Source organism: Pleurodeles waltl, chromosome 11, assembly GCF_031143425.1.
Source record: "Pleurodeles waltl isolate 20211129_DDA chromosome 11, aPleWal1.hap1.20221129, whole genome shotgun sequence".
Taxonomy (NCBI): domain Eukaryota; kingdom Metazoa; phylum Chordata; class Amphibia; order Caudata; family Salamandridae; genus Pleurodeles; species Pleurodeles waltl.
Genome location: NC_090450.1, coordinates 902344310 through 902370302, shown reverse-complemented (window position 1 = coordinate 902370302; position 25993 = coordinate 902344310). Strand labels below are relative to the sequence as shown.

General features: G+C 42.6%; 1 protein-coding gene across 1 annotated transcript in view; it reads right to left on the bottom strand.

The window, feature by feature from the left end:
* The window catches only part of TMEM116 (transmembrane protein 116), a 186545-nt gene that overhangs the window by 81242 nt on the left and 79310 nt on the right, over positions 1 to 25993 (bottom strand). The window contains exons 2-3 of the mRNA XM_069214823.1: positions 18506 to 18552; positions 14859 to 14922 (exon numbers count right to left, since the gene is read on the bottom strand). Coding sequence (XP_069070924.1) covers positions 14859 to 14922; positions 18506 to 18552 — 111 coding nt within the window. The remainder of the gene's footprint in view (positions 1 to 14858; positions 14923 to 18505; positions 18553 to 25993) is intronic.

Below are 25993 nucleotides of genomic sequence, written 5' to 3'. Positions count from 1 at the left end.
CCCACAGGCTTAGATGTGAAGGAGTCAGACTTCTTAGACGTCAGGTGTGTAGGCTTCTGTCTTGGCCCTTTTTAATGGAAAGGCCCCTTAGTTTTCCCTGTGTCATCTTTCTGATTCTTTTTTAGGGTCAAGCCTGCGTTGCATGCGCTCGCGCATGCGTATCGCAGCGAGACGCTTTAGTATTTAGAAAAGGGCTAGGAGCCCTGTCAAATTCACGTCAGTGTTTTTTATTGGTTCGTGGGCTTGCCTAATAAAATCTGCTTGCTTTCATTAGTCGAAGGCATGCATACGTCATGCCTTTTCCGGTGGCTAGCCCTCCTCGAGCGCATCGACCAAGTACAGAAAACATGCGAGGCTTGCTGTTTTCCATCGGGCTCGTGGACTTCTTTTTCTCTAATTTACGAGAGCGATCTCGCTTGGCAGAAGTCAAGCGCTTTACATAGTTAATTTCACTTTTTTGGGTTACGTACATAAATGCACTTTTGCCCGATAGGTGAAAAGTCGGGTTAGGAGTTTACAACGCGATCAGCTCTAATATGAGCAAACGCGAGACCCGTTGCATTGTAAATGCTTGTTATTGTAAGCTGTGGTTCCCTGTCCCTGAGAGCAGTAACCTTCAAAAGTATCTGGATTCCCCTGACTGAAAAGAGTGTTGGTGTAAGGAAATGGGCTTTTTTCAGGTTTCCTCCAACTTTTTGCCCCCATTTGGATTACTAGCTGCTGGTTTCCGACTCTGAAAGTGCACTAAAGCCTGCTAACCAGGCCCCAGTGCCAGGTCTCTCTCCCTAAAATATGATACATGTAAATTGTTAACCCCAATTGGCAAAGACTTTAACTCCCTTATAAGCCCTGGGTAAATTGTACCAGTGGTACCCAGGGCATCGGAGTTAAAGGGGTCACCAGGACCTGAAGCACTGATTGTGCCACCGTGAGTGACCCAAGCAAAAAGAGGACAGGAGCCCTGCCACTGCAGATTGCATGAGCAGTGTAAACTGCCCAAACGTGACTTTGCCTTCAAGAGTGATAAGGTCACAGCACTATCTTTAATGTATGTCAGGTACCCCTAAGGTAGGCCTCCTGAGCACAGGAGGCAGGGTGCATTACATTGAAGGTGTGGACATATAAGTGCAAGCTTACCTGTCCCTATAGGAGCCTCTTTCCATCAAGAGCTCCTATAAGTGTTCAGAGGACCACAGAATAATATGGGCTGGCACCAGGGCATCCTGAGGATGCCAGCTCCATTATGGTCCCACTGAAAAGGTGTCACGTTTGGTATCAAACAACTTGTGTCATCAAACCCAACTTGTTCCCCAAGTCAGATTAATGTGACATGCACCTATGTGACTACCTTAGAGGTTGTCCGCCTGGTTGTCCCAGTCTTTCCTGTGCCCTGGCAGTGGAGGAGAGTGCCACCCCCTACACCAGGCACATTTGCACCCAGGCGGGTGGAAAAATTAGGTAGTCAGGAGGCGTACACCCCCAGAAAGCTAGCCACATCCCTAAGGCAGGCTACCTAGGCTGTACAGCCGTGGGTGGGTTCTGCCATTTTCAAAATTGGCAGAATAGAGGCTCATGGGTAGAAAAGGTGCCACACTCCACTGGATGTGGTCACCTCAGGGACAGATTAGCCACTGGGGTGAGTAGCCCATTGACTACTAGCACCCACACACCTGACGCCCTTGAAGCTAGGATTTAAGGTGCTCCACTGGCACCAGAACCTCAGCTCTGACGAACCTACAACAAAGGATAAAGAAGAGACCTGTACCAGTGACTTCAGGACCTGCACAAAGCAAAGGCGCGACAACCTGCACCTGTGGCAACCATTCTACAGTTGCATGAGCACGCCTAGTCCTGGACCAGAGATCATCTCCAAATTAAAGAGGACCCATTCTGCAAGCCGAAGGCAGCACCAGAACTCTCTTGGACTAGAGGTACTAGTCACCTGCATCTCGTAGCCAACTCACACTCCAGGAACCAAAGAATCACTGGTCATTTGGCCCACGAGGGATAGCCCAAAAGTAAATGGTCCAGTGCATTGTGGGAAGCATAGTATTGACCTTAAGCAAGTTTCTGGTGGCTATCGTTTCCCCCCCGGAATCCAGGATGATGAAGTAAATAAACTCTGAATTTGCTACTGCCAAGGCTTGTAGGTGGCCAGTCCGTTACCATTAATTCAAGACTGCATCACAATGGAACCCCGTAACATCCTCAACCCAATGACCCAATGGCCCGTTGTCAAGATTCTACACCCCTTTCCTACCTAGCACTGTCCCAGCAGCAAAACCAGCAGCTCCCGTCTTCAGCACCAAGGACAGCCAGGACAACTCTGCTCCACGGCCCTAGGAGCCAAGTAGAATTGTACTGAGTGGTGGACCTTGGTCCAGGCAACGCACCATTTTAACCCTCAGTGGGTTCAACTGAGCTTGACCTGCAAGTGACTGTTTGACACTAATATATTTCCCCATTGACCGCATCGTTAAAGTTTTGCAAGATTAAATGCACTGAGTTATGTTTCCTTTAAAAATCAATAACTCCAGTGATACTCCACCAATTGTCTTCATTTTAGTATCTAAAATTATGTTAAAAATCTTGCTTTAGTTTTTTAAAATTAGAGTCGAATTTCTCTTGAGTTGTGTCAATTACTTATCATCCATGTTGAAGCTCTGAAAAGCTTAACACATTTTCCTCTGGTAAAGGGATTTATTAGTGTGAATCCAAAGGACCCAGCTGGGGGTCACATAAGGGTATTACATACTAAAGTCTAACCAGCCTCAGTGCATAATACCCCACGTTCCTACAGTTCACTGAACTATTGCCTTTGGTAGTATGAACATGTCTGCTTTTTCTGCAGGATGTCTAAGACTATAACTGTATCAGTGTTGGTTTTAACTGTCTCTAAAGCTTTGATAACATGTTTGAGATGTTGCTCATCAAAGGAAATATCAATAAATCTTCAATGTACATCCGGTCCGAAAGAGGTGCTGGAAGCCAACCACACCATCTTAAAAAGGCTCCAGTTGCATCTCTCTAAAAGCAGTAATGGAAGCCTCAAACAAAATGTGAATCAGGGAAGATGATGTTATTTCAGAATAGAATTTACTTGCTGCCTGCAGTCCTCTGGTACTTTTTCAAGATAACGTATAATGTGACAGAATGACCCCTCCATTGGCACTCTGAACCGATGTTGCTGCAAAAACGCGAATTATTTTGCCAATCATGTCTAGTCCCTTTCCCTCTTTATCAGTTAGCACTACACAAGGCGTTTCCGGGTTGCCCAATCTTCTTTGCGATGCTGCTGAGATAACTGAGTCAGTCTTGAATTGGTGGAGTAAACATGGAGGGGTCGTGGCTTCTATTTCTTTTCCAGTCTGGAGATGAGAGTTAAACATGTGATAGGATTTATCATACAGGAAAGGCCTGCCTCCTGCAAATAGTCTAAAAGATGAATGGTTCAGATGGATCTTTTATTCTTGTCCTTGAAATCAAATAGAAACAATTTTTTTCCACAATGGTTGTGGGTAGGTTGAGTTTATGGGCAACTCTATCCATGAGCATGTGAAAAATATATATGTCTAATTAGAAGGCCTTAAGCAGTATGTTGTGTTCAATGGCATCAAATGTGGACGGCACGTCTAAGAGGACTAGCTTGCAAAATTCTCCTGTATCAGTGAGCTACCAAAGCTTATCAAGGGCTGAGAGAACCACTAGTTCAGTGCTGTGGCTGGGACTAAAGCCCGCTTGTTGCTCATCTAATAGGTCGTTAGATGCTGCAAAGTTCTGCAACTGAGATAAGGCAACCTTTCCAGATGTCTTGCCAATATAAGAGCAAACATTTGCATCAAACAGAAATTATAGACAGTGAGTTACCAATCTCACCTCTTCGAGGTCAAACTCTACCTCCGGAAAGCAGATTTCAGTGCTACCAAGAATATCTTGGACCTCTCATAACTGGATGAAATCAATGCTCTGCTCTCAAGGATCAAGAGTGTGCACTAGAACCAATTGAAATCATTCCTCACTCTGCTGTGTGCCTCATCAAGGGACTCAAGAAATTCCACCACTTACCTCCCACTTCCAATGACCTAGTGTGGCTGAGACTTAAAGGCCACTTCATTCTCGAGACCTGCAGTAGCACATACGGAGCACTGCACATGGAATGAGAGGGAGTTTTTTGGGTTTGTGTTGCCTGGTACTCAAGCACACTCTTTAAACCATGACTCTCCACGGTTTATATTTACATAATCTAGTTTTCAAGGACACACAATTATTGCCAATGTTGACAAGTTATTTGATGCACATTGGGTTTTTTACCGTTCGATATTGTTTTATGCCACTGTTGAACGGCTGTGCACCAATAAAGCAGTTTCCACAAAACACATGTTGACTGTGACTGATGGACTATTGTACACATGAATAAGTGAATAATGAACTCCGTGGCAATTAGGCATCCTCTTCCCATCCCTTCAGCTATGTGCCAGGAGCTCCTGCACTCTGATGATCATTTTACAAATCTCTATGGTGCTCCTCTAGGTACGTGCTACATACTATAAATCCCCACATGTGCAAGCGTGGGCGCACACAAACACACACACACACAAATTAAATAATACATTTGGAAAGAGCCTTTATAACGCGCTGCTAGACTGATATATGCATTAGTGCAGTTTAAAAAAAATATACCGAACACTTCCTTATTTTAGCCTTGTTAGTTTACGGCCCCAAGCAATGAACCCTTCCCACAGGTTGCCCATGTCACCAGACACCACTTTTCCGATCTCGAGCTTTGTTTTTACAAATCAGTGCTTTCATGCCCAATAATCAAATTGGTCCAACTAAATTGATGCAGTACTGCAAATACCAGAATGCACCAGTGTGTTGAATGAAAACCCAGGGTTAAATGGAATCCCAGAGACATGCGTCATCTGGCTACCCTCCTTTTTAAGTACTTAAAAAGCAATGTGTAATGAGATTTTGAAGAACTCCATGTAAGTGTTGCATTTCTGCATCATTTCTCAATTGTATAATGTTATTCATTGTTAACACTCACGGGAAATAACCCTAAATTGTGTCAGAATCCTAAATGTTATTGTTTGTTAATGAAACAGGTACCAGAACTGCAAACACACAGGAGGTTACTGTTTCCTAAAATGCCCGTACAATTTGAAATATTGCCATCAGGAAAAAACGAAACCCTTAATCTAACACTAACCAGTCTTTATGTGTTCTTGCAAGATAAAAGCCCAGTATCTCGGCCGAGCCAGATCCCGCTGTCCCTTTTATTAGGTCTTTGTTCTGTATTGTGGGATCTGCAGTCTCCTGTGAGGATTACACCAGTGCCAGAGTTGTGGAAACGGTCTGTGCACAATGCTCTGCTCAGACCAGCTGTCACAGCTCTTTTTAGAAAATCTCTTAACTCCGCAGGAGTCGGTTGGATCCTGGGGGTGGATGCTTGTTCGATCTTTTGAGAAACATATCCAGGGCGACCATTTAATCAATTGGATTGAGTGCTTATGCCTCGTCGCCAATGAAGTTGTTGTAATCCGATTTTCCTCCATGGCTCTACAGCGTCCAACAACTTGAGTGCACACATAATAGGAGTGTAGCCAGAATGTTTTTTTTTTTTTTAAATAATTGTCATTGACGTAAACTCTTCTGCACTGAATTATCTTTTTAAGTTCCCTCCATTACGACTGCCTACTGCTTGTCAAAAATTAAATCTTGATTTTCTCTGCACAGAATACTAAGTTTGCTATAATGCCCCACTATTGCGAAAATCAAAAACAGGCCAGGGAAGTGCATTAAAGCAATACTCACAGAGGTGAAAATACAGGTTAAAAATACAAAATCTAATGCTTTGCTGTTGGGTGGTTGGAATACTTGCCACTCGAATACTAAAAAACCTGATTGAGAATTGATATACTGCCTGGGTGCCTCAAAAGTCCAGTAACTGGCAAACATCTCTTGAGAATATCCACTGTGATGGAAACATGTTTAACTATATGCACAGGCCTGTTTGCTTTGGAGTTCTGTTGTATAGCTCCATTGTTGGGATGCAAGAAGGCTGATATGAACCATAGGCTCTCTGCTGGATGAGCAGTCCCAGAAGCTTGTGAGGTAGCACAGCAAGTCAGGTGCTTGCAGCACAGGTTGTTTTAACCTGTAGGCCATAGTCTCAAATCCTGGCTGGTCCAACTAACCTGTCGTCTGTTTCAAAGTCAATATATTTAGCATTGCGATAGGCATCTACATTACTTGCCTCGCTGCATTCAATTTTTAATCATACAATGGGCTGACGTCAGGCTGTGCATCACCTCTCTTGTCTCGTTATAGCACAAGCATAGAGTCAAAAGGGTGCAAGTTATATGCTGCTGTTGTGCATCATCCAACAACAATGAAGTCGTGTGTTTTTATAGTAAGATTTTACTTTCAAAACAGATGGCCCCGGTGAAGGCTTTTAGGTGAGCTGAAAATTGAAGAGTTGATAGGCAAAGTTCACTTCTGCAGTGGTTAGAAAAATCAACATTTAGAACTTGTGTATTGTTTTCCTTCATTAAATAGTTGGAGTCCCTGGCCGATTCTAATGTCTTCACAACATGTTGCCTAAACCATGCAAGCACATTCAGGAAAATATCCTGTGAATGCCATTTCATTGAACTCACCTCAATCAGTGAAAGGCATGTCAGTTTCCAGAACTAGCTTCCAGAATTTGAGAATTCTCTAACTGTGAAGGGAATGATCGATTTAGGGAGAGACCGGAGTAAATAATGTCTGATCCCTACTGAAGGTGTACCCACACTGCCCTGAGGCACCCTCTTGCATTACTTTGCCCCCTTCCTCTCCACAGTTGTGAACAGTTTGAAGGTAATTTAGAGGTTGACTGATGCAGAACACCTGTAAAAGATTAGCAGATATCCCAGCCCTATCTAGAGTCCATACCACATCCACACCATTTAGCATGTTTAACATGTATGGCCATGTATACACTCTAAATGGGGCAGACAGGGAACCCACCAATTTCTGGCGGATGTTCTGGATAAGCAAACTGTTAATAATCCCTAGTTTTGAAATATGAATATGAAATACACTTTTCAGATTCAACCAAAGCATGTCTGCGATGACAGCAGCTTAACATTTGCCGTGGGTGGTTACACAGAAAGCCACGTGGTTAATAGATGTCAATACCAGATTGCCACGCTGGTAACTTTGGCTTATCCTTTCTTATCAGTGCTTAATTTGTGCTGATGGTTTCTGGTGCTCAGCACTGGCACTTAATTGTCAGCAGCTGCACTTATGACTGTCTGCCACATGGTGGTGCTGTTTGTCTAATTTAGAGATGAGCACAACATGTTTATTAATTCAATATACATTAAAATGACTAATGCCAGTCGCCCAACCATTCTTATTGCTTTGGGCTCCTGAAATCGTCTGAATTGTCACGCCTGTAGGAGGATAGTGGTTAGTTGTTGTGTTGGTAAAGTCACTGGCAAAGTTGGCAGGAGCAATGGGTGGTGCAATGGGTTGACGAGGGCCCTGGCACTTATGCTTTTGTACAAATTAAGCACTGTTTGTTACCCCTGATCTTTGGGGTCATTAATGTTAAGGCAGCAAGATAAGGTAAACAGAGGAATAAGCGCTCCTTCCCCTAAACTCTCCGCAGCAAACAGGATGCTGTTGAGGTGCTGCGAATAGAAGAAGAGGTCACTTGTGATGTAATCAAGGGTCCCGGGATGCGTGATGTCACTTCCGTGACGCCAAAGCGGCTATCACATTAAGACACTTTTTTCAGCTTTCATCAAAGGCGCAAGAAAGTGGGCATTCCTCCATTCCTGAAAATGTGCATAATCACATTTTCTGCTTTTGCTTTTATTGCAGGTTAAAATCCATTGTTAATGTGCTGCAGGAGAGGGCAGTTTTTATGGTGGGGGAATCAGGTTCGTGCAAGTTTCTTCTCTTGCACTAGGGAAAAAGGAAAAGCAGGACTGCTTCTTAAAACATTTTTTATTCCAAAAACGCCGCTGCAAATCTCAGATCAGATTTTAACAAGAAGAGGTATCGGTTGCAAAAGGCGTATGGAAATCCTACATTTGTGAGGGGAGGATACCTAGTGGGGTCTCTCCCTGTTGTGTCAGGGGGAATGGTTGAAGCTAATGCGGCGAGCAACCACAGTCTTAAGGTTCTGGGCTCTTACAAACATTTTCAATGCATTTTTCCACAAATATTTGCACTTACAGCTAAATTAAACAGCTGTAAACAGCACAGCATATTTTGGAAACTTCATCTCTATACCCTTTCTCGCAGCTTTGCTGGAGGATTATAGGATGGAAATATTTGCCGTAGATCATATTGTTTCGTTTATAGGAGTAAAATATTTTTATTTAATTTCTCTTACTCAAAGCACAAGAATGAGGAAATAACAGAAATTGAAAAAAGATACAGACATTTCTTGTTTCTTTTTTTCTTATTTCTGAAAGTAAAATGGGATATTTTTGTGCGCATTCTCTCACTCATAACACCAGGTACACTCATGTCATTCAGCTGGAATTTACAAAGTATAGGGAACTGGGTGAAAGGGCACGAAACATTCCCAATTTTGCAGCGAGTGTGAGGGGAAAGATGAGTTTTTCCATGAGGAGAAGAAAAATAATATATTTGTGACATTTCACAAAAACCCTAATCCTACAACTGAAATGTCCACATTGCTATGCTGACAATCTGCCCTCGCTGGGTTAGGTGATACAGGCTCAGGGCTGCTTCATCTGTAAGGTGAGATGTCAAAAGTATTTATCGAGGCAGCAGCAGGAGGTATCACATAGCACTGTTTGCCTGGAGCAGCAAATATGTCCTGTTAGCTCAAGACGATGGATGTGCCATCATACAAAAATGTATTTTGCCTGTGGTACATATAATCCGTGCACCTATCTTACACAGACTTAGCATCACGCAGCAGGGGCGTAGCTTGGTAAGTAGGATTGGGGGTGGAGGGGACTGGGGGGGGCGTCAGATTTTCCAACAATCACACTGCCATATAATGTTAAAACACATACTATGGGCATGGACGTCATTTAGGAGTCGCCAGGGGTCGCAGCTGCGACCGCTTGCTTGCTCTTTGCGACCCCTAGCACTGCTTTTGCGACCCCTGGCCTCAGAGGTGGCAAATTCAGTGCCAGGAACACAGGGGCCGCTTGTCTTTATGGATGCCAGTTGGGGCTTTCACTCTCTTTGTTTTCAGTACATTTTTTGTTACACTAATAGTGGATAATAGTATATTATCACTATTAGTGTAATACAAATGTGAATATGCCCTCCCATGGCAGTTGAGGTAAGTAAAAATGCCTCTAAATGTATTTTGTGTGCCTACATGCGTAAAGGCGTAGCTTGGTGAGTCAGATTGGGGAAGGGGGGCGTGAGCTTCAGATTTTCCAACAAATAGGACAAGCAAGGCACATGACAGGGCCTAAAGGGGCAGTGGAAAGGTAAACAAATGTGGATTGGCAGGCGTTGTAAGTGAGAAAAAACACAATGGCCCAGAATTACGAAAAACTGTCTCAGGGTTGTGCTGCGCCAAAGATATCAACACCGAGCTGCACCACTTTTGAAACACAGGGATGCGCCCTATTTACAGGAATACGGCGCACCCCTGTGTTTCCTCTTGCGCGATGCTAAATTAAGCTGCCTGCACTAACGCAGACATCCTTGTACCATGGTGCAAAGGTGTCTGCTTTGAGGGGATAGATTGTTTATGTGCAGGAAGGTGTCTCTTCCTGCACATAAACAATCTACAATGGCAATTTGGCACTTCTATGTGTGCTGCAAAATAAGGCACACATAGAAGTACCAAAGCGCCATTTTGGAATTATTGTTTATGTGCAGGAAGGGACTCCTTCCTGCACATAAACAATCTTTCATGGCCTTTTGTTCCTTTTATGTGTGCTGCAGAATGCAGCACACATAGAAAGAGCAAAAAACGAGGAGGAATAAAAAATATTCCTCCTCGTTGTGCATGCTCACACCACCCCTGGGGTGGTGTTAGTTTTTGGCGCTGCCTCAGATTTACACCTTCTTGTAAATCTGGGACAGCGTCAAAAGCAATGGGTGTTGCGGTTGAACACCACTGCATGCCCTGCTGACGCAGAAAACAGCGTCGGATGGGCCGATATTTACAAGGAGGCGTTAAGCCACAAGAAGTGGCTTAGCGCCTCCTTGTAAATATGGTGCAGTGAAAAGTGGCACCAGAGCGTCACTAAAAGTGTTTATGTAAAAGCTCCTGGTGAAATCCGACAGACACCTCACCATACCAAAGACAAAATTACAAAGAAAGGGAGCACACTGCCTGCACTCCAGCAACAAAGTCCAACCCCAATGCATTATGGTAAATGCAGTCGAATTCGTAGTCCATTCCGAAAGTAATAAAGTCTTTCACCTCTGTAGGCGCAGCAAGTGCTGTTTATCCCTGTACACGTGTTTCTGGGTTTAGCCCATCATCAGCAGGGAGCAGCATGGTATAGGGGCTTGCTTGAAATGCCGCCAAATGTTTTCTCAGGTTTATGTACCTCTCATGGCGCACAGGTGCCTCCCAAGGCTCGTCAGCCGTGGCTCAAGGGAGCCGTCCAAAGACAAAATTACAAAGAAAGGGAGCACACTGCCTGCACTCTGTTGATGCACCTGTTCGCCTACTGAGTGGTACAAAAACCTGTGAAGACGTTCGGCGGCACTTCAAGCAACCCCTTCAGATATATTTTCTCTCTGCTGATGACGGCCGAAAGCCAGAAACACGTGTCCAGAGATACGGCACTTGCTGCACCTACTTAAGGTGAAAGACTTTTTGAAAAATTTCTCTATCTTTAAATCAAATGACTGCATTTACCATGATGCATAGGGGCTATTTTATGCTGGAGTGTGAGGCAGTGTGCTCCCTTTTTTTGTGTACCTCACCATACCAGACTGAAAGCACCTGTACCCAACTATTTGACAGAAAATGCATTTATTAGTGGCGTGTAACACCCTAAAAAAACACCCTGAAGCTACATCCCTATGCATGCAGGTGAGAGTGTGTGTAAGTGTGAATTTGTGTGTATGTGTAAGTATATGTCTGTGAACAAAAGTGGAAGTCAAAGGGCGCGTGATGTCACTTCTGCTACCCCTAGCTTTTTGGTGAATCACCGTCCATGTACATACAACTAGCAGGGCAGTGGAAAGGGAGTCTAATGCAGATTGGTAGGAGCACTAAGTGAGAGAAAACAGTATTTTGTAAAATAACCAACATTTTTGAAAACCTTCAAAGCAGAGAGGGAGTGTGTGTGTGTTTTTGTCTGTGTTTATGTAAAAAATCCTTCTGAAATCTGACAGACACCTCACCATACCCTACTGAAAGCACTTGTATCCAACTATTCACCAGAAAATACATTTATTAGGGGAGGGAAGGTGTATTACCCCAAACGCCCCCCTGAAGCCACGCCATTGGCAAGCACAGTAAAAATATTTGCCACATGTCTGGAGTGCACTTCAGGCCTTTGTAGCTCAGGGTTAGGGTTATAAATATTTACACGTGTAAAAAATATTTATGCTGAGAAGGACTTCTTTGTAGACACATCCCAGCACATAAGCAAATAGTTCTGATGTTTGTTCACAGAACCATATGGAGCACTTTCACCCACCCATGGCGTCAACCCAGACACACCCAGTACGTCACCCAGCGACCACTCTTAACTCTACCTTTGATTACATTAACTCACCTCTTGGCCTATGCCACACACTCACACAACATACAACTCCTCTGCTAAATTCTTCCCACCACACAATACACCATTACTCCACAGAACAACCACCCAACCCATTGTGCTTCTTCCACTCAAAACTGTGCCACTCCTAAAAATGCTACCACTATGGCCATACCACATCCTTAAGAAGCCTCCATTCCACTCCAAGCTACAGACTGCCTACCTCACATTACAAATTGGCATTATACACTATTCTACAGTACACAAATAAAACACTATGCCACCACAAACATCTCTACAAGCCACCAAGCCACATCATACAAACAGAATTGCATACTCTGCAAAAAGAAGGCCGAGTAATAGCTGATTGTGCTGCACTTATGCCAAATGGTGCGGTGAGGATTTGGAAGGATCACTACAAACATAACTGCACATAATGTAGGAGGTGTATAGCACAACAGGTCCTATATGGCGATGAACGCCTTTCATCATTCATATTGTTGTTGCGGTACCAACCTCTCAGCCATGCACTCTTCAGCAACCTTACGAATCTTTGAAACATAGCACAGTCTCCAGTCACTCTTTTTTAAATCTGTTTAAATACACATCTCAGTTAAAGTATACTTCAAAAAGGTATCAATCATGGCAATGCCACAAAACGTGAATATGCATCGTACCATATTACCATGTTAGAGCAACCTTTTATTTTTTTATGAATGGTTTAGTTAAACACCAGGTTCAAAGCTGAGTCTCTCCCCCAACCACATAAGAGGATGAGCAAAAAGTAAGGAGGGGTGGCGCAGAGGGACCCAAAAACTGTAAGAAGAATCTCTATTAATAGGCATAGAGTTAACCATGTGATAAAGCAAGCTATCAGAAACAGCAGAGAAAAATCGTCTAGATAGATTTGTGACTGTACACAGGAATGCAAGATCATAAAGCCAAATCAAAATCAACACCCAATAGTCACCCAATAATTTAAAAAAACAAAATGCATCACTACATAAATGAACTGTGTTGCAGGAACTCAGTCCAGCACTTATGCCTCCCTTGGGGAGTGAATGATGTCAGGTAACACCATCAAAGATTAACCACAGTCCTTCTGGTTGGCAAACTGAAGCATTCACACCCTTTTTAACCACCTTGTCCCTAGTTGGCAACTGTGCTGGGCAGAGGTCTAGGTGTGCGACCCCTGTGTAGGTGTGCCACTGGGTAAGAAGGGCTACTAGGCCATAACTGTGATGGATAAGATCATTGGTCCAGGTGTCCCAACTTGGCCAAGTATACCCCTTCTACACTTGACTCCTAGGCCAGCGAGGACAAGCAGTCAAAAATTCTCAGGGAGGGAGTGTGGGGACAGACACTTAATGCTCAAACAATAGACACAATAACTTACTGTCCATCCCAGTGCTTCCCTTAGTAAAAAGAGAAGTACTTTATTATCACAGCAAAATGAGATACTGCCCATGGGTTCAGGTGCATGGTTCTATTGAATGCCACTAGGAGACTCTAGGCAATTTCTACAGTTCCCACAACTACAGTGATCTTAAACAGTTCTAGGTCCCCACACAAACTATAGTGCTCGAGTAGCAATTAAAAGATCAAAGGCAGGAATCAGGCCCAGGTGAGAGCTCATGGTTAGGCTGTGGAGAAATGACTGCATTCAATAAGTCGGAGGTTAGCTTGCATGTATCTTAAATAAAAGTGTTCCCTGCTGGCAATCATTATCTCTCCAATGTGCAAATGTTGCTTTTTGAGTTCAGGTCTCAGTCTTCCATTTCTGGTCTAATGTTACCTGTCCGCTGGTACTCTGTTCGACATGGGGGGGTGTAGCTTGGTACCAGTGACACAGTAACAAGGGACCCATGTCTGGGCATACCTTTGACCACTTAGGACATTATATCAAATATACAAAAGGTGATGAAAGGAATGCTTGAAATAAGTCTAACTACTGGCAATTGCTCATGGTAATCCAGTGCGAGGCACAGGCAAGATAAAATATGTTGCCCAGAATCATAGTCTTTATGGGTTAAATTAGAACACAGGTCTCCAGAATCCATGGACAGAAACCACCTCCATGACACATAAAGATGAGACAGAAAATTAAAGAGCCCAAAAGGCACTCACAATTATACCTGAGGTGACAGAGATGTTAGATAAATGCTTTAAAATGTTGCTAGTCAAGCAGATAGCTGAATCCTTACTTTCAGGAATAGACAAAAAAGACTGTTGACCAAGTATCAGCCATCACCCAAAAGGGTATCCTACAACCTGTACCTACCAATTCAAATGACCTCATAGACACTTTTAGTTGTTTTGATAGACACTCACCGACTCTCTTAGTGGCGTGCTCATTATCGGTTCTCATTCTGGTTCCTAAAGACCTAGAATGCTTCAAACATATTCCAGGGATCACTTGCAATATTCATTTACTGGGATCTTAAAAAAATATCTAGAGGTTTAACCAGGTATTCCTTTAATCCTGGGTGCCCCTATATAGATAAAAACAATGTGTTGGGTGTTTAGAGAATATAATGTCCTAACACCCTTATTTGTGTCAGGACAAAAGGGAGTGCCCCAGAACACGCATCTATTTGACCTGTACTGATTAGTATGAGTCTATAGATCCTTGTGCTTTCAGAGAATTCCTTTGCTTTCTAATAATGGGATATGGAATAAACTACTGAATTGAGTCACTAAGCTATTAGTACAAGCCACAAACATAAAGCTACCCATTTTTAGGAAGCCACAAAATTGATTTCTTTGCAAGTGAATATCTGTGAAAGTAGAGAATATTTAAGTGCCAGGGCATCTTAGGTTTTTCTGCTCAAATGAATATGTATTTTCATGTGCAGACATCCCTCCCACTGCAGCATTTCCATACACCCTTGAAACAATTATGGTGCTTTTGGAATGAAGGAGGGGAGAGGAGTGAAAAAGAGAGAGCGAGAGAGATTTGTTTCTCCTCCACTAATGACTGTTGCTCATTTAGATACAGAGCTAGAGAAGACTACTGGCTAAGTATCAGGTCTGTGCCGCTCCACATCATTGATAAAAAGAACTACTGGCATGTTATTTTATGCCTGCATTAGTACAATATTAACAGCCACAAACAGGCGAAGAGCCATGCATGCCTCTTACCTCTGGGGATCTCACTGAGCGTTGAAACACTGCATATACAATTATTGAGCTGGAACCTATAATACTGGAAAGAAAAAGATATGTCAACATCAAATGTGTGCATGTTGATAGATCATCATTACGTCACATAACGTACCAGCTTACTGTGCTTTGGGAAAATTTAAAGACATCTCTTCAGAATAAACCCCAAAGTCTAACTCCGACTTCCTCTCTAATCCCCCCTTTATTCCTTTCTTCATAGTTACATTATGCATAGGTGCAGTCCTGTGTGATGCGCTATGTTGCAGTCGGGGCTAGCTTTGCCTGTAAAAACACTATAAATAAATTTAAAATACTATACAAGCCATATGGGGCTACAAGGGATTAGTAAAATCAAAAACAGCAGTCCTGCTTTTCTATAAAGCATTTTATTGTGCATCAATGTGATGTGTTTTCAGCTGTACCACACTGAAGCCGAGTGTGGGAAGATATGCGAGAGCCTTGGCTTATCACATCTTCCCACTCTGTGATAGTATACCTTCCAGTCTGTGTGCCTGCATCCTCATTAAATTATTCATTAATGCTTTGTGTTTACCATGAAGAACACAGCTCAATGACCAGAAGTGATCACTAGGTGGGAAACATCGTCTTCTATATTATTATTTTTATTAGTTATTATTATTATTTATTCTGTTTCCCATATTTGAAGTCACCAAGGTTATGAATGACCTATTAGGTCTTTGCTATCAATGCCACCAATTCTTGCATACAGTGAAATTACTTAGAATCTGCTCTCTACCAGGTCATGGGGAATGGTGACCGCTGAGGCAGCATAGAAGTCCCAAAGAGTGAAGACAGTGAAATACACTGACAAGTGACTCATAGTGACCCATGGCCCGTGAATCAAGCGCAGCCCCTGGAAGCAAATTAGAAACCCAGTCACCCAGAAGGGTCACTGCACTATCTACCTCTGCTACAAAATAGAGCAGGATCACGCCACAGCAGGACACCATGTGAAAGAGATGCCTATTGGTCTGCTTCCATCATGCACAGCATCCATGATCATACAATATCATGTTAGATCTGCATATCTTTCCTTTTCAACAGGAAAACAGTTCTTCCCAAATAGATAGGGTACGACCTATGCACAAAAACCATGGAACGTGAAACATAAAACTAATGTGTAGTACATATTCTGTTCTGGATTCCTACAACTTTAATTTGTTGGATATGAATATTTGTAAGAATATGAGTTCTTGAGGATTGTGAACAGGTCTTTCAAAACATCTCAAGATGTGATATAATTAATACACATTCATGGTTCAAATCACAAGAGGATTGGATTGATACAACTTTAATTTGTTGAATATGAATATTTGTTAGAACATGAATTCATGAGGATTACGAACAAATCTTTCAAAAACAGCACAAGATGTGATATAATTAATGAAGATTCATGGTTCAATTCACAGAAGTACTGGAGTTGAAATTTAGTAAGCCATTTATAAACTATTCCAATAACACTGCAGTTTGGAACTATTTTCATCTGTTTGGGAATAGCTCTTTTCTTGTTTATTGCTGTGTTTGAGGACAGAGTCGACGGTGGCATGTCCATAGATGATTAATTTATTGAGTTTGGCTTGATTAAAACTGGAGTTCATCGTAGGAATATTTCCTCAATTTCATTCCTCATCATCAGGGAATCATGTTTCAGTTTTAGATATTTATTGAACAACTCAATACTATCAGAAAGTTGAAGGCCTTGTTCACTCTAATTCAGCCATGGGAATATAAATTCTAAATTGCAGTGAATTCAAGAAGGCAAAACTAATCCAGAATATGGTGTCTCCTTTGACTTAGAGATCTGGTAACCTTATGGAAAGAGCATGAGCAATTAGGTCTAACCAGAGATAGGTAGATTATGACAGTATATTGTATAAGTATTTCCAAAATACCAATGACAAAACAAAGACTACAAATCCAAGTGTGAGTAGTTCAATACCAGATTGGGATATGTGCATAACAGCTAAGTAATTAGACAGGAGTCAAATTTCCTTGACAGTGAAAGAAACTTATCAGGAAATAACAGTACCTTTTTTACATTGTTTGAAACTTTATCCATTAAGGATTTGCCAGACGGATTTTACTCCCACATTTGCAGCAGAATTTGGGCTTCCATGGGATTTAAAATTATGCCATGAGTCCTGAAGGAAATCTACCCCATCGTAGATATAATTTACTGCACTGCTGCTTAACATTTATGCATTCAAAATCCAGATGGAATATTCCTTGCGTGTAGGTGTGACACAAATATGCAGTTTTACATTAACTTTTAATGTTTTGTTTGGCTAGAGGAAAATTATTTACCCTAAGGAGAAACCAGTTCCTGTACACAACTTTAAAAACTGGGATGTTCCTATCAGATCGCAGCCTAGCAATGACTTTGACAAGAATACATTTGGAAGGATTTCCATGGTGCAAACTATCTGCAAGAGATATGCAAATAGTAATAAAATGTATGGGTATATAGGTGTTCTACTTGCAGCTAGGATCTCAGTGGAATGCCCACAAACCAGCTGTAATCCGTAAATTTATATTTCAGAAATAATAACATACTGGTGGTATTTCTCCATTCATAAATGTACTGTGCAAGAGTAAATTTCCATCAATCCTGGTGATCAGATTTGGAAATTTACCTTCATAAATTGTGCTTTTTGTCCACCTAAATTGGAATTAGGTGTATAACTGATTGTTAATCAGGATCTTAGAAAGTTCCTTTATTTTCTCATAGAAGAGGATCCACCGGAATATAATTTGTGGGTTATTTGATTCAAGTGTTTTTTCTAATCTGCCTCAGAATGGGGTTCATTAGATTATACACACAATGGAAGTCAAGTAGGCGTAGTCAGAGATATCATCTGCTGCCTCCTGCTTTCTCCTTTTTGAAGCATTTGCCACCCCTGATCTCACAGATAGTTAACGGAGTAGCCGGAACTAAATATAAACAGTTCTCCAAGATGTGTGTTTAATTACTGTAGTTTGCACGGCTTGACCTTCCCCACAGCAGCAACTAGAAGACTAAGAGTGAGACATGTGTTCCATTTTCTAGACATAGGGTAAACAATGTTACTTCTGCTACTCCTGGCTTTTTGATGGATTGATGTCCAGGATAACCACATTTAAAAATGTACTTCAGCAATCACTTGGCCCATACCCAAATAAATATGTTTGCTAGGATAGGCAAGACATAGCGCTTGGAAGGGAATGACTCTTAAATAGCATCTTTCCACTGGTAAGTTAATTGCTCAGTGCTGACATTTGAGTGTGACTTGCTGCATATAAGTTAAAATCCCTGCAGAGCCAACTCCCACATTACCACTCCAAGGTCGATAAAGTGAGTACAGTTAAATAGGATCATAGTAAGACTGCACAAGTGATCACTGTATTCATTCAAAGATTCATCATTATATGCTGACACACCCTATCACAGACTCACTCTACCCAGTGAAATACCGGCCAGGGTTCGACATCACTTTCCTATACCACCCACTCATTTCATTTTTCAGCCACACGGTTGACAGTTATTGAAGTACATTTTTTTCGAGAATAGTAAACAATCCTGAGGAGGGATGGTTAGTGCTAAATATGCAAGAAGGTCTTATAAATACCTTAGAGTGGCCATCAAAAACTGGATCCACTGCAGGGCTGTGAATACCTGTAAGATAAGGTAAGACATATTTTATTAGGGGTCAGCTATGGTGATTTACAAACCAAGCACTGTATGGGTTGAACACTCAGGCTGTCTTTGATTGAGTCTGCCAGAGACTGCCTGGCCAGCAGAGGCAGCATTACACATGTGCACGTTCAGATAGCATGAAGGAGGGGACCTTTGGCCGACTGGCTCTGTGCTTCTGCGCTAGCTGAAGACTCGCGTTTATTGTTTACAAAGTGAGTAATTCTGGTATTTCAGTTCTTACTGCAGTTTCGACGATACCAAAGACACCTTGGCATTGTTCAGTGGGGACAGTAATGAGGATGCACACTGTGTTTGCATGTAACAATCAGCACTGATGGGCTGAAGGGTATTTCCTGGTCCACTGCTCCACAGTCTTCACCCACCTTCATCTGCGTGGGGCAGTGGGGCCTTGAAGAGCGCACCTGAGAATGTAACAAAACAAAGGACTCTGGTGTTTCTCACTCTTTGCATGTGGGGCAGTGGATAACCAGAGAGCTGTGGTGTTTCTCTCTTTCTATGTACTTGTGATAGTTGCTAACTAGAGTGTGGTGCACTGTGTCTCATTCTCTGTGTTTTGGGGATAGCACCGAACCAGATGTCTGTGGTATGTCTCACTCCATGTGTCCTTGGACAGTAGCTAACCAGAGTGCAGCGGTATCTCTTATTCTAAATGAGCTTGAGACAGCAGCTGACCAGACTGCTGTGGTATCTCTCACCTCAGTGTACGTGGGACAGTTGCTAACCAGGCGGCTCTGGTGCCTCCACTATTTAGATACTTAGGACAGTTGTAAAGCGAGTGTGCTGTGCTATCTCTCATCCTCTGTGTACTTGAGACAGCAGCTGACCAGGGTGCTGTGGCATCTAATTCTAAGTGCACTTGGAACTGTGGTCACCCAGAAAGCTGTGGTGTCTCCCAACGTCTAGGTACAGTTCTAACGAGGATGTGCTGCACTATGGCTCATTCTCATCGTTTTTTGGGATAGTAGCCAGAGTTCAAACCAGAGTTCTGCGGTGGGTCTCATTCTAAGTGTACTTGCGGCAACAGTAAAGCAGAATGCTGTGGGGCTGTAGCTAACCAAAGAGCTGTGGCGCATCCCACTGTCTGTGGACAGTTTCTAGAGTGTGCTATGCTATCTCCCATTCTCTGTGTACTTGGGACAGCATGACGCAGGGGCATCACTCATTCTATGTGTACTTAGGACTGTTACCAGAAAGCTGTGCTGTCTCCCACTTTCTATGCGAGCAGGGAAATAACCAACGGAGGGCTGTGGTGACTCAAACTTTCTGTGTCCCTGGAAGGGTAGCTAACAAGAGAGCTTTTATGTCACTCCCTTTCTGAGTTCATGGAAACTTAATCACATACATGCCTCACACTCTCTATGGTCCTGGGCCATGAGCAAACCAGCAGACTGCGAGGTATCTGTATATGTTGGACAATAGCCAACAAGTAAGCAGTGGTATTTCTCACCTACGGTGTACAAAGAGAAGTAACTAACCTGAGTGGTGTGGAGTTTCTCACTCTGTTGACCCCTAGGTATCCAGAGAGGGGCTGTGGTTTCTGCCACTTTCTGTATACCTGGGACAGTAGCTAAGCAGAGAACTGTGGCTCCTTCCACGTTCTGTGATTCTTTGGACATCAGTAAACTTGAGCGCGCTGTGTTTCTCACTCTCTGTCTACTTGGCACTGTAGGTAACCAGACAGCGGATCTCAGCCCACCTTTTCCTGTGGTGGGTAACCCAATTAACTGCTGAGCCTTTATTTTCTGGAGAACTGGGACATTGACTGGCGCGGGCGCTGTTTTATTCTCAGTTTATGAGTATGCACAGTACAACCAGAGACCTCTGGGGAAAGGCTGACATACATCAATCTACTTGAGTTGCGTTAACTTTGGTTCGCCAATGCTTTGTTGGAATAGCCTGTCAGATACCCAATTACATAACAATACTGTAACAGCATTACATTAAGGTTTCAAGTAACATAAAACAGGGATTGCACAAGTAAAAACTCCAGGACATCGGTACGCAGCCTCAAGTTACACCGTTAATCGATTATTGTGGCGCCAGTGAATTTTTGGACTCTTTGAAATTTAGGGAACGGGCAGTAAAGAAAAAGTTAAACTTTCAGGTGACGTTTGTCTGTCAACAATAACCTGATATTTGATGCTCATGACTTTCGAGATTTGTTCTTTTTTAGTTTTTTTGTTTTCGCCTTCATATACATAGAACATATCAGGCCATATGTATTAGGCATTTTTGCGGTCGCAAACCTGCAAAAATGCATTTTGGTATATATGAATTCCAATTCGCGATTCAGTAACGTTACCAAATCGGAATTTGGAATTGTGCATACATACCGATTTGGTATTAGGAAGGGGTGTGTCAAGGGCGTCCCTTCCTAATACCAAATTGCAGCAGTATGTAGGAATGTTCTGTGACCGAAATGCGGTCGCAAAACATCGTATTTTAGCACCTACTTCAAGTAGGTGGTAATCCATTCACAAATGGAAAGGGGTCTCGAAGGGACCCCTTGCCCTTTGTGAATGAATGGGGAAATCGTTTTTTAAGAGCAGGCAGTGGCCCCACGGACCACTGCCTACTCTTCAAAAATGAAAAAAAAAACTTTACATTGTCCTTTTTTAAACGCATCCCGTTTTTGTTTAAGAAAAACGGGCTGCATTAAAAAAAAAAGATTGTTTTTTTAAAAGTAATCACAGACATGGTGGTCGGCTGAGCCCAGCAGACCACCATCCCTGTGATTTTAGCGTTTCCTAATGGGTCGCAAACTGCAACCTACCTCATGAATATTAATGAGGTAGGTCGATTTGCTAGCCATTAGGAAACGCTAAATGAAAATCCTGGAGTTTCATACATTTAACTAGCGATTACCTAATTGCAATTGGCAGAAAATCGCAATTAGGTAATCGCTATTCAAAATGATGATACACTTGGACCTAAATTCGGATCATCAAGACCCTGCTAAAGAAAAGGAAGTAAACAAAACACCATAACTTGTGAAACTAATATGAAGCCTGATTTTCCCCTGAAATCCTTGTCTTAATTTGCTGTTTGCGAGGAGCAGGGTTGGACTTTCCATAGATGGGAAGGGCACAGCAATGACTGGATGCCTTCTAGATGAATCCTGTTTTTATGTTTTTGTGGGAGGGCATGAACTTTAGTTTACATTTCATGACTGTTTTTATGGTGATAGTGCAGTACATGTTTACAGAGATATCATTCTCCTTGTCTTTCAATAAATTAAACCGAAACCCAAATTTCATTCCATTTGCATTTTGTTTCCTTTAGGCGCATACTGCCACTGGCCTTTGTGAGTGGAGGGGAAAGGGTTTTGTTACAAATTAGGAAGTGACACGTCAAAACTAAAGGAAAATGAAGCTGTACTAAGAAAGGTAACACAATTAAGTGGGAAGTTGCAGCAGTCAATAAAACTAACTTCATTAAACAATGCATAGCTCCTTTTTTGGGGGCATATGGGCAAGGGATTAACATGAGTTTGGCAGTCAAGCGCCACGGGTTTTAAAGACCTGGAGTGGATTGGCTGTCAAAACGCTTAGCTTTGTCCGCCCTTTCTTCCTAGTTGGTTTAGTTCAAATTTGTACCAGTCCATAGGACGGCAAAGAAGGAAACAAGCATTGGCAATCCTATACATCTGGCTTTAAATGAAAGTGCTTTTTCAGTCAATGATAGGGTTAGACATTTGATAAGTTAGCATACATGCACTCTGTTACTCATCTTAGTGATCATGCATCCATTCATCCACCTACTAATTCTTGCATTCATCCACTTACACACCCAAAATAGTCTCACACACGAAGTCAACAACATATGCAAGGTAAATTAAAATAGTAAAAGTAAAAAAAGAAAACGAGCTGCCAGCTAAACACAACAGGCTTATGTTTGCATTAACAAATAAAATAAATGTAGCAGCCTCAGGCCGTACATGGTGTTTTAATATTTTGAATTTCCAACATGGCCACCACATTTAGAACCAATGTAGTTGCCAACCTGTAAGGTAAATCAGTGAAACTGTGGCCAATTACATTACATGATGGTGGAATGTTCACCAGGCTGTGGTCAATGCAGGGTGACGCACACTGTATATTAAATTAGCAGCGAGCAAGACGCCTGTTAGCACTGTCATGGGAGCTGTAGTATGCTCTAAAAATAATGAAAATAAAAAGATGAGAAAGAAAGAAATGAAAGAAAAAATCCTGGCACTGAAGCACACTAATTTTCAGGTGGAGGTGCGTGTGATCAGAAAAAGGCCTTCATTCATAGGGCAATAAAGCCAATGTCTGAAGTGGCTGACCTCTTGGCCCAATCAAGCATAACGAGGAGAATTATTTAATTTCTCCTTGTTTTTCTCTCCTTGCATGTGTGCTGCATTCTACAGAACACATACAAACTGGGAAACACCTTAAAACATAGTTTTTGTACTGGATAGAACCCATTCCTGTACAAACAATTATGCATTCCACAACGCAGACATTCGTGTACAATGGGTTGTGATGTAATAGGGTTTGAATTAAGAATTTCTGTGGTTAGTTTTTAGCATTTGGTGGTTGATTTATTCTCGGCCTTATAGTAAAAAAAAAAAGCTGCTCTCAGAATAGTGTTCAGCATCTCTGTAGTCTGGGCTATAGTCTGCTCCTCCCTGTCTCTCCTTCACTCGCCAAATAGTGAAGTAGGAGAGGGACACAAGCAGAAGCCACTTTTGCACCTCCACCCACTCAACAATTCGCTTGTGTGCAGCCACTTTCTGTCTTGCTGCTTGCTGTGATCGTAATCAGTTTAATTGGGTATCGTTCCATCATGGCAGCTTCAAGGTCCCCGCTCCAGAGTTATGCTGTTTGCGCGCACAGGCACATTTTGCATATTATTGGCATCACCCATCCCTTACATGCCACATTTGGCAGCTGAAAGGGATAGTTCAGCGCTTATCCTGTTACAGTGGTTGGTCGGTACACCCATCCCTCACCAGTAGTTGATACTGCCGCATGTACCATAAAGCATGGAATGGGCTTTGCTTCGGAGAACGGGTGGATCTAGATGTACTCTACTCGTCCCCTCCTCCAGCTGCACACCAGCTATCATCCACTGCTGCTTGTTACTCATTAATCTAAGGTGATCTCTCAATTAACAGATTGTGGGTCATTGGTGCAATCTATACAAAAATGGCTCCTCTGTTACATTCACAACTTCATAGGAGATCTCCTCTATACCGCTTGGATATATGTTTGTAATACTGTCTGTGTGGCTTGTGCAGGTCGACATTCCCTGCTTTTTCTGTTGAACCCATCACATTTCAGACACTGGGAAGACTCCTACTGGCCACAAACCCTAAGCACTTACTTTCTAATTTATATCATACAGCTCAGCAAATGGTCCCTTTGGCAGCTCAAGTGGCAAAAACTAGGTGGGAGCGGAAACTGGGCGTGCCATTATCTGAGATGCTGAGGTTCTGCTGCTCTCAGAATGGTCTGATCTCCCCAAGTAGCAGATTGCATATCATCCATTATACATTTCTGCAACCTGCATCTGGCCTAGTCATGTATTAGCGTCCAAACATAGTGGTAAAAGATAATGCCCACCATCACCAATATGATTGATTGTGAGGAGCCCCTGGACCCAAAATAGCTCTTTTAAGTTAGATTATTTTTTGCTCTGGTGCTTCTGCTGGCAAAGGGGCAGGTAGCCTGCACTGGAGCAGGGGAAGAGCCCTGAAGTTTAAAACGTGGCTGGGCTCCCTTGTTTATTGTAATGAATAGATGGACTATATGCTGACCTGATGCAGCTAACACTGTAGCCCAAAGATATCTGGAGCCCACTAAAAGCTTCTTACTTACAATTAACCTGTAATTAAAGTCTCATGCTATTCCTGCTGCGAAATAACATGCCAAGCCTATTGGCATGTTTGGTGATCACTCAGGGAATCACCCTGCGGCAACTATGCCTTGTATCTGCTTCTGTGACTGACCTGTGGCAATCTCTAATTGTGTGGGATTCGATAATTTTAATAGGTTCTGTACTGATGTCCCAACTAGATCTTTTGAATATTATAGACGGCCATGTAGGATGCAAATGGGTATGTTAATTTCCCATCTGTCTCCCCTCACCCACCTGAGCAAACTATCTTTGATAGTGGTTGCTCCTTGGTATTTGCTTTTTCTGTATTGTTAATCTGAAAATCCTAAATAAAATACTTATAAAGTTAATTGTGTATTGCGGGTTGCCAACTTTTAGTTTTTGTTACTATTCTGGCTGTTCTTTTGTGGATTTTGTGGGCAATAACTATGATCAGTTTTAACTACTCAGACATTCCACCATACACCAGTCTGCAAAGGACACACTGTGTGGCCACTGTGTGGGCTCGGTGCATCACTAGTAATTGATATATTTCTTCGAAAGTCCTGTTTGGGCACCATCCAATTCTGGTTAACTGCTGTCTACCTCAAGTTAAATCTCTGAAAGACTGAAATCATCACCATCAACAGGGACAATCTTCAACATATCACAATGGCGCAAAGTATGCAGCTCCATGACTTTTTCGGCACTCAACACCAGTGTCAAGCCCCTGTGCTTCTACATCCACTTGTGCGTCTCCTTCAAAGACGAAGTATAGAAAGTCTCAGGCGGCTTCGTACTAAACGTTACTCCTCCCACCAAACTGAATAGGGCAATAGGCACAAGACAACCTCCCAATGTGCTCCAGCGACCACTGTGACAGAGGGTGTCATTGGACACTTAAAAAACAGCTACTCACAGTAACTACTTTGACGAGGCGAGTCTGGCCAAAACTATCAACTTAGTATATCCAGTACACAAAGCAGCATTGGGTCAACTGACCTGCTGTTAATTAGGCCAATCAGTGCAGACCAGGAATTTCCCTGTCCTTCTGCCACCCTGAGTAGGTCAACCTGGCCAAAATCAAACAGTCCATCTTAGCGACCAAAGTACATAACGTCATGGAAACAGCATCTCCTAAGTCAGTGGTTCCCAGCCTTTTGTCCATGGACCTCTGGGGGTCCGCGAAGCCTCCTCAGAGGGTCAGCGACTGCTTAGAAAATATTTTTTTTTTTACATATTAGGTTCACAGCTTTAAGTATTGTCTCAGTGGGGGGGGGGGGTTCCCTGGATTCTAATAATGATTCAGTGGGGGTCCCGGGGTTCCAGTAATGATAAAGTGGGGGTCCATAGAAGTCAAAAGTTGTGAACCACTGTCCTAAGTAATTAACAGATGCCCAAAAATGTTCTCACTCTCTCGCCATTCTGAATAGGCCAGACACTGTAGAACCTACCCTTAAGTGCCCTGTAGCAACCTCTGCAGCATAGGGTTACGTGTCCACCCATCATAGGGGCTAGTTCACACAGGTAGTAGAGTTTCTTTGTCACCTCACCCACT